General features: G+C 46.7%; 1 protein-coding gene across 1 annotated transcript in view; it reads right to left on the bottom strand.

Annotated features, from left to right (window-relative positions):
* Window positions 1-5,395: 5,395 nt before the first annotated feature.
* The window catches only part of fra10ac1 (FRA10A associated CGG repeat 1), a 30,241-nt gene continuing 22,016 nt past the window's right edge, over window positions 5,396-13,620 (bottom strand). The window contains exons 9-13 of the mRNA XM_056296773.1: window positions 11,470-11,512; window positions 10,515-10,657; window positions 10,204-10,251; window positions 8,351-8,435; window positions 5,396-5,641 (exon numbers count right to left, since the gene is read on the bottom strand). Coding sequence (XP_056152748.1) covers window positions 5,599-5,641; window positions 8,351-8,435; window positions 10,204-10,251; window positions 10,515-10,657; window positions 11,470-11,512 — 362 coding nt within the window. The 3' untranslated portion in view covers window positions 5,396-5,598. The remainder of the gene's footprint in view (window positions 5,642-8,350; window positions 8,436-10,203; window positions 10,252-10,514; window positions 10,658-11,469; window positions 11,513-13,620) is intronic.

The raw sequence follows: 13,620 nt of genomic DNA, 5'->3' as shown, positions 1-13,620 counted from the left end.
AAAGGCTCAAACTCAGATTTGATGACAACACCGGCGCTAACATCGACACATCACAGGGCCGTTCTGTCACTACACGTCAACGTTCGATTGGCTGATGATACAGTCATTTAAAGTTGTAATCAGTTCGCAGCTTCGGGCTTCAACGAAAGGCTAGCAATACAAACTGGTGCTGGTCCAAGCAGCTGTGATGTGTATAGGTGTCATGGGAAAGCCCTGCTCAGCCCCACGAGAAAACATAACTGAATTCAGACACATTCCAGGCACACTTCTATTTAACTATGAAAAAGAAATGATTTTGATTTTGATTGTGACGGGCCAGCAGAGAAGGCCCTGGTGGCCCTGACAGCTCACCACCGTACCAACTAACCATACACTTTTAAAGGTAGCTTTTAGAGCTCATAGTTTCTAATGGAGTTCTCTGCCCTGCAAAATCATTGCAAACGGAGCAGGGATTTGAGGACAAACTCAGGGTTAGAGGGAAAAGTGCAGTCCACGTTAGTAACCTAAAGGGATCTGTTAATACTGTGACAACTCTTGTGTCTATACTTGAACTTTGGATTATTTAATTTCCTGGAAAAATGCCTAGCTAGCAAAACACCAATGCTTATAATGAATGAGGGATGATGTAACACTTCAAAATAAGGGCACATTAATTAACATGAGCTAGTGCAGTAATAAGCATTAACTAACAGTTAATTAACATTTAACTAATCCTATTAACATGACTTAATACAGTAATGAGCATTAAATAGCCCCAGTAAGCATTAAGTAACTGCTCACAAATGTATCTTGCTAACATTTATTAAGGTTAAGGTACAAACTAATATTACACGTTAGTTAACTGTTAATTAACTGTTAGTTAATGCTTATTACTGGTTAATTAATGTGCCTGTATTGTAAAGTGTAACCAATGATGTCTTCAAGCAACATAGATACTTACAAGCTATGTGAAGGTATATGTATTTATATACATATATTATATATATATTTTAATATGCAATACAACCATATGTATTTTTTGATTTGTCTGACAAATTATTTTGTACTTTGTCTTTTATGGGTGGCGAGTTTGAGACAGGCTGTGAGAGAGGGCATGTAGAATCTGGCCGTGTCTGTACTAATTTCACATTTAAGCATCAGGTAAACAAGTGTATTTATTGTGAATATATTTTGGGATTTGCTGAAGAGTTGTAATCTGCTTTTTGTGTCTAATGAATGGAGAGGTTACTGGAACTTGTACTGTACATACATATCCATTCCACTGTTGTCACAACCTGCAACTTAATAACTCCAAAGAATATCTAATGAATGTAGTTTATCACACTGCCATTTGAAAATGTAAATTATGTAAATCATGTAAACATGTAAACGTCACGGTAACTCGAATGGAAAGTTGATGCGAGTCATTCGAGACAACCTTTACTCGACTGAAAGGAGGGACACCAGCAGGGCACGGTGGATCTAGTCGTCCAGTAAGAAGATTCCACGGGATTTGAGTTTGATTGTCAGCCAGCTTTTGAGAGCCACACAGCTTTAGATTTTAAATACCCTGCTTACAGAGAAGATGGGCCACGTAGTGAGGACCCGTCATATCTCTGTGAGGGGGTAACACTGTTTTGCTCTCTGGAATTTGTTTTTTGTTTTTTTCCAAAGAAATGGCATGTGACCCGGCACAGGCCAAAGATCCCGGCTTCTTTATTTGACAGTGCTGATTTGTTTGAGGAACGTTGACTGATTAACCGATGCAGATTTCGAGATAAGTTGCAAAAAACCGGCGAGGCCCGAGGGGACTTGTCAGTGTGTAATGTGAGCATTTTGGGGGAAATTCACCACAGACTTCCTCGTCGTAGCCGTCCATACCTTATTCCTTCTGCCGTGCAGGCTGACTTTGCCTTCCCCCGGTTCCAGAGACAGTTTTCAGTTTTAGCACCGGCCTCCTCGTGTGGCGCATTAGAAGCAGAAAGACCACACTCTTACTCGCGCCCTACTTCCTCTTATGCAACGTGTCACCTCCTTCTGATTGATGGTACTTCAATTAAAGACCCTAATCCTATCAGAATGGCTTTGAGGCTAGCTCGAAGCTGCCTTCCTAGAACTGCTTCTGGAGAGGAAGTGAGGACGACCTGCTGTGTTTGCACAAGCCAGAATTTTGCAAAAAAGAAATCAAACTAACCTGACTGCATGCTGTTTGGAATACTTGTGTAATTTTACATGCAAAAATAACCAGATTGCGGAACATTGTGGTCACACATGTTCTAAAGGTGCCCCGAAAACTATTGCAATTATGGGCACATTATCAGGTCCGACTCCGCCGGGTCAGGCCTGAGCTGTAATCGTAGGAAAATTGAGTCCCTCTCTGGGTTATCTGCGTGTTACAGGAAATGGTGAATTCTCTCTACGGAGCCTATTGAGTTTTAACTGAGACTTTAGAAATTTTGTCATTTGAGATTGTGCAAAATGACCTGTACTGTACTATACTGTACTGTACGTATGTATCATGCAATGTAATATGTATACACAAATAAAGGAATTTATGGAGGTTCGTGTCCATTCAATACTGCCACCTTGGCCTGGCGTAGGCAAAATTAAACTTTTCACACAACATGTCACACTCGGTCATTCTCTCTCACACAAACTCGTCCTTCGACTGCAGTCAAGCAAATGCTTGTGGTTTGCTGATAGTAGACCGAGGTCGCGACTCCTTCGGAACCCGATTTCTGTCTGGGTTGGTCCCATAGCCTTTACCCCTCCCAGGGCGTCTACAAGGCAGTAGTTTGTTTTGTTATTTAACCCATAACACAAAAACTACTTTCCCCCTCGTTCACAGAGAGAGCTAAGGAGGTTAAAGACAGGGAATGAACTTGGAGAACCTTGGGCTAGGCTGAAACGGCGCTTGTCCTGAGTCAGATATCGTGTGGAGATCTTATAGGATTCATAAGCTGGATGAGCTCCCGGAGAAAGAGGATCAGTGGATTGGCTCTGATCCCCGGCCGAGTCAACGCTGTCTGGTTTTTTGACTCCTCAGCATGTCAGGCCCCTATATAGCGTCCATATTCCCAGAACCTGGAGACGAGACAGACGTGTCCTCTCTTCCCACTTTCTCCTTGCCCTGCGGAAGCAGATTGTGGCTACTTTGCGACCAGAAGAGGTTGATGAGAACTCAAAAGGCAACCTGCAGTGCAAAACACGCTTCTCTTGAACAGTTGGTTGCCGGTACCATTACCTTGCCCTCTGAATTACAGTGCTGCATCAACACTGTCGGCATGGGGACATCCGGGTGGTGTAGCGGTCTGTTCCATTGCCTACCAACATGGGGATCACCAGTTCGGATCCCCCGGTTACCTCCGGCTTGGTCGAGTGTCCCTACAGACAAAACTGGCTGTGTCTGTGGGTGGGAAGCCGGATGTGGGTCCTGGTCGCTGCACTAGCGCATCCTCTGGTCGGTCGGGGTGCCTGTTCGGGGGGAAGGGGGAACTTGGGGGAATAGCGTGATCCTCCCACGCGTTACGTCCCCCTGGTGAAACTCCTCACTGTCAGGTCAAAAGAAGCGACTGGCGACTCCACATGTATGGGAGGAGGCATGTGGTGGTCTGCAGCCCTCCCCGGATCAGCAGAGGGGGTGGAGCAGAGACCGGGACGGCTCGAAAGAGTGGGGTAATTGGCCAAAAACTCTGCTGGGGAGAAAAAGGGGGGGGGGAATGCAGCAAGACACCTGAGGGCTGTATTAATGCCTCAACTCTCATCATCATCATCATCATGATCATCATCATGCCTCAACATTGCTCTGAACACATTATGAGATGAGACGTTAGATACATATTACTGTACAACACCCCAACAAATGCCCCGTTTCTGGAAATTTGTGTGGCCTGTTTAAGGTTCAGACTGTCCACAATATGTCTGTCCCCTGGCTCCATGCAGGACACTTAGCGTGGGATGAAGGAGTGAAGGGGATTGAGGGCCCTCAGCTGATCCTGAAGGCAAGGAAACTCTGACCTAATGACATTTTAATACCTTCTGAATTGCAAACCTCTATCCCCTTCACTAGACACGCAGTGTGTGGGAAAGTCGAGGCAAGACGGGTTCACGCCCAGCAAGGAGACAGGGTCTTGTCCCACCTAGAGGGAGTAATAACCTGCAATTGATAAAACCATGGGGTTGATATACGGCAGTTATTATTTATAGTACCGCCCGCCCGCCCGCTGCTCTTGCATAAATTAGATTGTAAATTTTGTTTGGCTATAGGGAGAAAGTGAGAGGCTTGTTTGGCTAAAGGGAGAAAGTGAGAGGCAGCGGGAGGATGTAGGAAGCGACAACGGGGAAAGGAGATAGAGCAATTGTGTTGATTTAAGCTAAGGTCTGTAATCCTCTGGCAACCTCACGCACTTTCCTCTTCTGCTCCTCAAAGTCAACACAGGATTGAAATCTGCCCTTGACAGATACTTTGGCGAGCTAATCCTCGTTGTCTTTTCCTGGGGCCAGAACGCTGCTCATTTACTTAAACAACATTGTATTAGTAGCAGGGATGGAAAGGAGTAGAAGAAGAAAGCCACGTTATTTTGACATTGTACAGGTTACACTGAATGTGTCTTCTGCATTTAACCCATCCTATTGTGTAGCAGCGGCGGGCAGCTGCAGCACCCGAGGACCAACTCCAGTTCTTCTTTCCATTGCCTTGCCCAGGGGCACAGGCAGGAGTATTAACCCTAACATGCATGTCTTTTGGATGGTGGGAGGGAACCGGAGCACCCGGAGGAAGCCACGCAGACATGGGGAGAACATGCAAACTGACAGGCTTTATGAGATCAGTGGTTAAACTAGCGTAATCGATTCACTCAAATAGGAAAGACTACATCAAAAATAACATGGGAATCGGCGTCCGGGTAGCATGGCGGTCTATTCCATTGCCTACCAACACGGTCATCGCCGGTTTGAATCCCCATGTTACCTCGGACTTGGTCAGGCGTCCCTACAGACACAACTGGCCATGTCTGCGGGTGGGAAGCCGGATGTGAGTATGTGTCCTGGTCGCTGCACTAGCACCTCCTCTGGTTGGTCGGGGCGCCTGTTCGGAAGGGTTAGGGTTTCGCCAGGGGGCGCTACGTCCCGCTGGTGAAACTCCTCACTGTCAGGTGAAAAGAAGGGGCTGGCGACTCCACATGTACGGGAAGTAGTCTGCAGCCCTCCCCGGATCGGCAGAGGGGGAGGAGCAGCGACAGGGACGGCTCGGACCAGTGGGGTAGTTGGCCAAGTACAATTGGGGAGAAAAAGGGAGGAAATGTTTCACAACATAAATCAATAAATAATAATAATATGTGACTCGACCAAGGGAGAGAGGACAGCCTTGCCTCAGATTTCATGAAATGAGCGGAGAGTCCAAAGTTTTTACTTCGCTTCATATGATTTTTATTATTCTGAATGTAAGGGGAGCGAAAGGGTGACAGTGGCAGATTAACAGGTAATGTGTATCTCAGAAACAGTGATACACACACACATACACACACACACATACACACACACACACACACACTTGCACAACTTAACTTCCGTCAACTCTTCTTAATCAGCGGTGGTGCAGCAGGAAGAGGCCTCACTGGTTCAGAGGAACATATCCTCAAAGTATTCATCGAACTCCTCTTCCCTGAGAAGACACAACACACAGGAAGAAGTAGTCACGATGCTGTGTTAAACAGCTGTGTGTACAGAGTCACATAGTTTACTGACTTAGTGACCAAACCACACATTATTCATCTGGCAAACCACGAGGGACTCTAATTATTTGTCTAAATTAAGTCATTAGGACTGGAAGGTCAAACCCAGCATTCATGCCTCCAGAGACGAAGAAGACAGAAACTTAAATCCCGACAGTGTCAGGACCCTGCTCACTCGACATCCATCCATCCATCCATCCATCCATCATCCAAACCGCTTATCCTGCTCTCAGGGATGCTGGAGCCTATCCCAGCAGTCATTGGGCGGCAGGCAGGGAGACACCCTGGACAGGCCGCCAGGCCATCACAGGGCCCACACACACACACAAACACACACAGACACACATTCATACCTAGGGACAATGTAGTACGGCCGAGTCACCTGACCTACATGTCTTTGGACTGTGGGTGGAAACCGGAGCACCGAGAGGAAACCCACGCAGACACGGGAAGAACATGCAAACTTCACACAGACGACGACCCGGGACGACCCCCAAGGTTAGCACCGGGGTAGCCCCAGGACTACCCCGGGGCTCGAACCTAGAACCTTGGGCTTGATCTTCCATGATACCTCCTCTTCTTCTTCTTCTTCCTCTGCACTCTCTGTCTTCTGCTGCCTGAGGTACTCACTCAGCAGTTCATCCTGGAGGGTCCTCTTCCTGATGTAATCATAGATGTTCCTTATTTCATCCTGGATAGTGGTCCTGACACTCACTAACACTCGGCCCCCATCTTTTTGCTTATCGTACAGTCTCAGGCTGCTGGACTTCAGACAGAAGTAGAAGATGTAGCTGATATCAAGAAATCCTACCAGTGGCTAGAAAAGGCTGGTCTGAAGGACAACATAAAGGCTCTGATCATAGCAGCACAAGAACAGGCACTGAGGACCAGATCGGTTGAGGCAGTGGTCTACCACACCAGACAAGACCCAAGACGCAGGCTGTGCAAAGATGCCCCTGAGACAGTCCAGCACTTAGTAGCAGGGTGTAAGGTGCTAGCTGGGAAAGCGTACACTGAAAGAAAGTCATGACCAAGTGGCTGGCATAGTGTACAGGAACATCCGTACTGAATACAGACTGGAAGTCCCCAAGTCCAGATGGAAGACACCGTCAAAGGTGGTTGAGAATGGCAGAGCAAAGATCCTGTGGGACTTCAAGTTCCAGACTGACAAGCAGGTACTGGCTACCCAACCAGTCATTGTGGTGGTCAACAAGGAACAGAAGACAGCAGTAGTGATAGATGTAGTAATCCTGAGCAATGGCAACATCAGGAAGAAAGAGCATGAGAAGCCAGAGAAATACCAAGGGCTGAGGGAAGAACTAGACTGGATGTGGAAGGTGAAATCCATAGTAGTCCAAGTGGTAATAGGAGCACTAGGGCCTGTGACCCCCAAACTGGGAGAGTGGCTACAGCAGATTCCAGGAACAACATCTTCTTGAGGAAGACACACACCACCCGAAAAACGGAGAGAGGGGGAATTGGAGATGTAGTACATGTACAGTGCATCCAGAAAGTATTCACACCCCTTCACTTTCCCCACATTTTGTTATGTTACAGCCTTATTCCAAAATGGATTAAATTCCTTTTTTTCTCATCAATCTACATACAATACCCCATAATGACAAAGCGAAAAAGGTTTTGTAGAAATTTTTGCAAATTTATTAAAATAAAAAACTGAAATATTGCATGTACATAAGTATTCACACCCTTTACACAGTACTTGGTTGAGGCACCCTTGACAGCGATTACAGCCTCAAGTCTTCTTGGGTATGAAGCTACAAGCTTGGCACACCTATATTTGGGGTATTTCTCCCATTCTTCTCTGCAGATCCTCTCGAGCTCTGTAAGGTTAGATGGGGAGCGTCGCTGCACAGCTATTTTCAGGTCTTTCCAGAGGTGTTCAATGGGGTTCAAGTCTGGGCTCTGGCTGGGCCACTCAAGGACATTCACAGACTTGTCCCGAAGCCACTCCTTCGTTGTCTTGGCTGTGTGCTTAGGGTCGTTGTCGTGTTGAACGGTAAACCTTCGCCCCAGTCTGAGGTCCTGAGCGCTCTGGAGCAGGTTTTCATCAAGGATCTCTCTGTACTTTGCTCCATTCATCTTTCCCTCGATCCTGACTAGTCTCCCAGTTACTGCGCTGAAAAACATCCCCACAGCATGATGCTGCCACCACCATGCTTCACTGTAGGGATGGTAATAGCAAGGTGATGAGAGGTGCCTGGTTTCCTCCAGATGTGACGTTTGGCATTCAGGCCAAAGAGTTCAATCTTGGTTTCGTCAAACCAGAGAATCTTGTTTCTCATGGTCCGAGCTCAATTTTGAGTGTCATAGCAAAGGGTGTGAATACTTATGTACATGCAATATTTCCGTTTTTTGTTTTTAATAAATTTGCAAAAATTTCTACAAAACCTTTTTCCCTTTGTCATTATGGGGTATTGTGTGTAGATTGATGAGAAAAAAAAAAGAATTTAATCCATTTTGGAATAAGGCTGTAACATAACAAAATGTGGGGAAAGTGAAGGGGTGTGAATACTTTCCGGATGCACTGTACATAAAGATTTGAGCACTTTGTAGGCTAGGTGGTCAACACTGTCTGTTACAGATTATTGGCTGTGATTTAATATTAACATCAATCTCACCTTGACTTCTCTTCCACTGCGGGGGCGGGCCCTCGCCAGTGGTCGGCTTCGGACTGGTCCTCTGACTCATCCCGATCTTCGGCATCTAATGGAAAAGTTAAGGACAGCAATCAAACCATCGTAAAGAAAATACTGGCATGTGAAAAAGTGACCCTCGTTCATTGATTTATTGGTGTGTGATTACCTGCTGCAGGTGTGCGTGTGTGTGTGTGTGTGTGTGTGTGTGTGTGAGAGGTCGCGAGTGAGTACGAGTGTGTGGGTGTGCATGTGAACATGTGTGTGTATAGCAGGGAATGGTGAACTCGTTGGCCTGAGCTCCAAACACTGAAGGGGTCATTACATAGACCTGTGCTGCAGCCCACCACATAGACCTGTGCTGCAGCCCACCACCTGGAATGTGGCCCTCAAGCTCTGAGCCTGTGTTACAACACACACGAGACGCAAACACATACTTCATGTATGGAATGTTGTCAAGGAGAGCAGATGGACAGAGAGAAAGAAAGAAAGAAAGAACAAAAGAAAGAAAGAAAGAAAAGATTAAACAGAAATACAAAGGAGTTGAATCGAGTGCAACTGGACTTGGTATATATCCGTGAAGACGTTCCGCCTCTCATCCAAGAGGCTTCATCAGTTCGTGCCTTTCTGACTAGACCAAGCTAGTCTGACATCGTTAGCTCCGACAACGACTCCTAGAGGATAAATATCTGAGTCTCATCAGCAGCCAGTCAGACTAGCTTGGTCTAGTCAGAAAGGCACGAACTGAGGAAGCCTCTTGGATGAGAGGCGAAACGTCTTCACGGATATATACCAAGTCCAGTTGCACTCGATTCAACTCCTTTGGATAACCATGACCTGGATGAATGAGAACATTCAGACATTAAACGGAAAGAAAGGAATAAACAAAGAAAGAAAGAAAGAAAGAAGACAAAGAAAGGAATAAAGAAAGAAAGAACGGAATAAAGAAATAAACAAAGAAAGAACGAAAGGATGAAAGAAAGAAAGAAAGAAAGAAAGAAAGAAAGAAAGAAAGAAAGAAAGAAAGAAAGAAAGAAAGAAAGAAAGAAAGAAAGAAAGAAACAGAAAGAACGAAAGGAAGGAATAAAGAAATAAACAAAGAAAGAACGAAAGGATGAAAGAAAAACAGAAAGAATGAAAGGAATAAAGAAAGAACGAAAGGATGAAAGAAAGAAAGAAAAAGAAAGAACGAAAGGAATAAAGAAAGGAAGGAAGGAAGGAATAAAGAAAGTAGGACGGACAGCTGAGATGACAAAAACAATAATAGGAGATAGAGAAAATAAGAAAGATGTAGAGTGAAAAGAGCAGGAATTGTGTTGTGGCTGCGGTGGGAAAGGGAGAGGGAGGTTATGAAAGACGGGGAGGGAGGTTAATAAAGAGGGGGAGGGAGGTTAATACAGAGGGGGAGGGAGGTTATTAAAGGGGGAGGGGTTAATAAAGAGGGGGAGCGAGGTTAATACAGAGGGGGAGGGTGGTTATTAAAGGAGGGGGAGAGTTGACTGCAGGTCGGCTGTCGGCTTGTTAGGTAATGGTTCCCAGGTTAAAGGGCGAGTGTGTCCCACAGGGTCTGCGCGGCATTTTCAGTCTACATGGCCGCAGGTCCTGAGAGACCCGGCTGCAGCCCGGAGAACGAGGCGGGGCTACACATACACCCAAACCCCTGACCCTAACACAATGGGCCCCGCCCCATGTGTAGCCCCGCCCCATTCTCCAGGCTGCAGCTGTGTGTACTTGGGTCCTGAGGGTGAGATAATGAACCGTTGTACACGTGTGTGTGTGTTTGTGTGTGTGTGTGTGTATCTATGGCTGGGGAATGCTAGTGGGGTTATGAAAGCTACCTTTGTCTGAATTCTGGGAGTCGTCTGAGCTGCTTGTGGAGGAGTCGTCTGTAGAGAGGGACAGGGTGGAATAAAACACAACTGCGTTCCAGCGCCACATGAAAGATGAGGAAGCTGACCTGTTCTTTCATTTTAATCCTACAGAGGTCACCTCGTTTAAACCCTGACATCGTGCCAAGACAAATATTTCTATTTTCAAGCTTAGAATCCTTAACGTCTTAACTGATCTACACAACAACTGTGAGGGAAGGAATTCACAGGGAAGGAGAGAGAAGAAGACGGTAGAAGAGGGGAGGGCGGTGAACTTTAACCTCTATGCTTCTTGTTTCTGTCCTTGTGTTTTCGTTTCTTTGCGTGAGACGACGACTTGGCTCTTCTTTTATTACTCTTACGCAACGGCTTCTGGTCCTCCTCTGGACGACTCCCTCTCTTCTTGACTTTCACCTCTCTCCTCCTGAAACAGGATCACAGATTTGGGGGGGGGGGGGGACATTCAGAATGACGACTTGCATAACAGCTTGGCTTGCAGCCAAAGAAAACTACTTGACATGCCATGAACGGACAAAGGCTCTCTATGCATCGTGTCGTACAGCTGAAGGATACGAGTTGGACCGTTTCATCACATGGATGTACTATTATAGCTGAACTGGACACGGCCTTGCAGCCAATTTTTCCCAGTGGTCACTCGCAGTATTGCAGCGAACAATCCCACAGACCACCATTTTAAGAGACGCCTGTTAAACTGTTGACAGGACACCTGCAGCTATAACCATGGTCAATTATCACTATATTTTTAAGCCATGGGCATTTAATCTTTTTAAACATTTTCAGAAAAATCTTTTCTTTTTTGCATGACGTCACGGCTGTGTACGAGCGCCCGACGCGCGGTCCCGTTGTGTCTCGGGAAAGAGGATCTTTGCTAGGTTAGATAAATGCTGTTGTTAAATGACCCAAAGCTGAGCCTTCTCTTTCACACATCAACATGTTCTGAGTTTGTGGTTTTGCGTCACATCCTGAACGCGGTTCGCTCGTTCCCGTAGCCTAGAGGCATGACGGGAGCAACGCTACTGCGCATATTCAGTGGGCCGCATGTACCCGGAAGTACGCCGGAAGCCAGAAAGTTTTCCGGCGTATGCGCCAGGCGAGCACATGGGACTGAGCAGGCACCATTTTTAGAGCCGGCATCATCTACTATAATACATCCATGTGTCATCACCTCACAGTGGTACAGTGTCAGGGGCTCTGTCAGTGTCATGGCTTACTTACTTGTGGTGGTAGTTGAGTTTGAAGGAGCATTCAGGGCACAGTCCTACAAAAAGGGAGCCAAAACAGACCATCATCATTGTGGTTATCCTCAGCATCATATGTAGCTTTGTTAGCATCATGTAATTTTCTATCCATCCATCCATTATCTGCACCACTTATCCCGCTGTCAGGGTCGCATATGTCCGATTCACCTGACCTACATGTCTTTGGACTGTGGGAGGAAACCGGAGCACCGAGAGGAAACCCACACAGACACGGGGAGAACACGCAAACTCCACACAGAGGACAACCCGGGACAACTAGGGTCGCCAACTCCTTGAAATGGAAAAAAGGAACAGGGGACAGGCACAGGGGTTGGATGGATGGGGCGGCGCAGGCATAACAAATACAATGTGCCTTACACTATACACACATACACACTTTTGTATATATATATAATGTATAAGGAACGATTCCTTATTTTATGGAACGGTTGGCAACCCTAAGGATGACCCACCAAGGTTAGACTACCCGGCACTCGAACCCAGGACCTTCTTGCTGTGAGGTGACCATGCTAACCACTGCGCTACTGTGCCATCTCATGTAATTTTGTCCAACAAAAAAAAAAAGTCCTACACAAATTTATCTTCCTGTTCTTTTTCATTTTATTGCAATCACAGCAAATATAATCAGGACGTTGCCCCAACTTCCAGTTACATATGGTCAACTTTACACTAGTCCAGGATGAGAGTCAGCACCTCCAAGTCTGAGGCCATGGTTCTCTACCAGAAAATTATGGATTGCTCCCTCCGGGTTGGGAAGGGCTGAAGGAGTTCAAGTATTTCGGGGTCTTGTTCACGAGTGAGGGTAGGATGGAGCGGGAGATTGACAGGTGGATTGGTGCAGCATCAGCAGTAACGCAGACGTTGTACCGGACCGTTGTGGTGAAGAGGGAGCTGAACCGGAAGGCAAAGCTCTCAATTTACCAGTCAATCTTCGTTCCAACCCTCACCTATGTTCATAAGCTTTGGGTAGTGACCGAAAGGGGGAGATCATGGATACAAACGGCTGAAATGAGTTTCCTCCGTAGGGTGTCTGGGCTCGTCCTTAGAGATAGGGTGAGGAGCTCGAACATCCGGAGGGAGCTCGGAGTAGAGCCACTGCTCCTTCACGTCGAAAGGAACTAGTTGAGGTGGTTCGGGGATCTGATTAGGATGCCTCCTGGGCACCTTCCTGTCCGGGCATGGCCAACTGGGACGAGACCCTGAGGTAGACCCAGAAGTCGCTGGAGGGACTACATGTCCAATCTGGCCTGGGGACGCCCTGGGATCCCCCAGGAGGAGTTGGAGGGCCTTGCTGGGGAGAGGGACGTCTGGAGTGCCCTAGTTAGCTTGCTGCCACCGCAAGCCGACCCCGGAGAAGCGGCTGAAGATGAGACGAGAGGAGATCTTTACACCAGTGAGATAGAAATTTAAGTTTCATCTCGTATGCGGTTACTCTGCACAACAGTAACAGATAAACAGAGGAAACGTACATCTTTAAAACTCATCAAGTTCTTCAATAATGGCTGGCTTCCAAAGGGGTTTTATGTTGAGAGCCAGCTGGTTTCGAATCCTAGTCTGCCAACATAGACGTCTAAAGCAGACATAAATTTCAAGTCCAAATGACGGATTCAGTTTTTATGTCGAGTTCTGCTGCCCACTGAGAATTGCATGCACCTCAAAGTAGCACACAGGCAAAACTAGCAGACACAGTGATTCCTTAATGCTGCGTCAACGCCGATCAAAGCCCATGTCAACCAATCCAGAACGAGTGACACAACAATCCTCAGAAATGAGGAGTCAATGTGAGCACTGAACACAGCTCAAGGCAATTATTTTGCAACCGTGTGCATTTTTACACTGGACCGAAACAGAATTGGATGTGGTTTTAGTGTTTGCACCTCCCAGGAGCACACAGCTAAAGGGAAAACTACCAGACAGAGTAATGATTTTTCCCCCCCTTTTTTTCTCCCCAATTGTATTCAGCCAATTACCCCACTCTTCCGAGGCATCCCGGTCTCTGCTCCATCCCTTCTGCCGATCCGGGGAGGGCTGCAGACTCCTCCAATACATTTGGAGTCGCCAGCCACTTCTTTTCACCTGACAGTGAGGAGTTTCACCAGGGGGACGT

Source organism: Lampris incognitus, chromosome 17 (assembly GCF_029633865.1).
Source record: "Lampris incognitus isolate fLamInc1 chromosome 17, fLamInc1.hap2, whole genome shotgun sequence".
Lineage (NCBI taxonomy): Eukaryota > Metazoa > Chordata > Actinopteri > Lampriformes > Lampridae > Lampris > Lampris incognitus.
The sequence above is the reverse complement of the archived record's forward strand: the minus strand, read 5'-3'. Positions and strand labels throughout refer to the sequence as shown.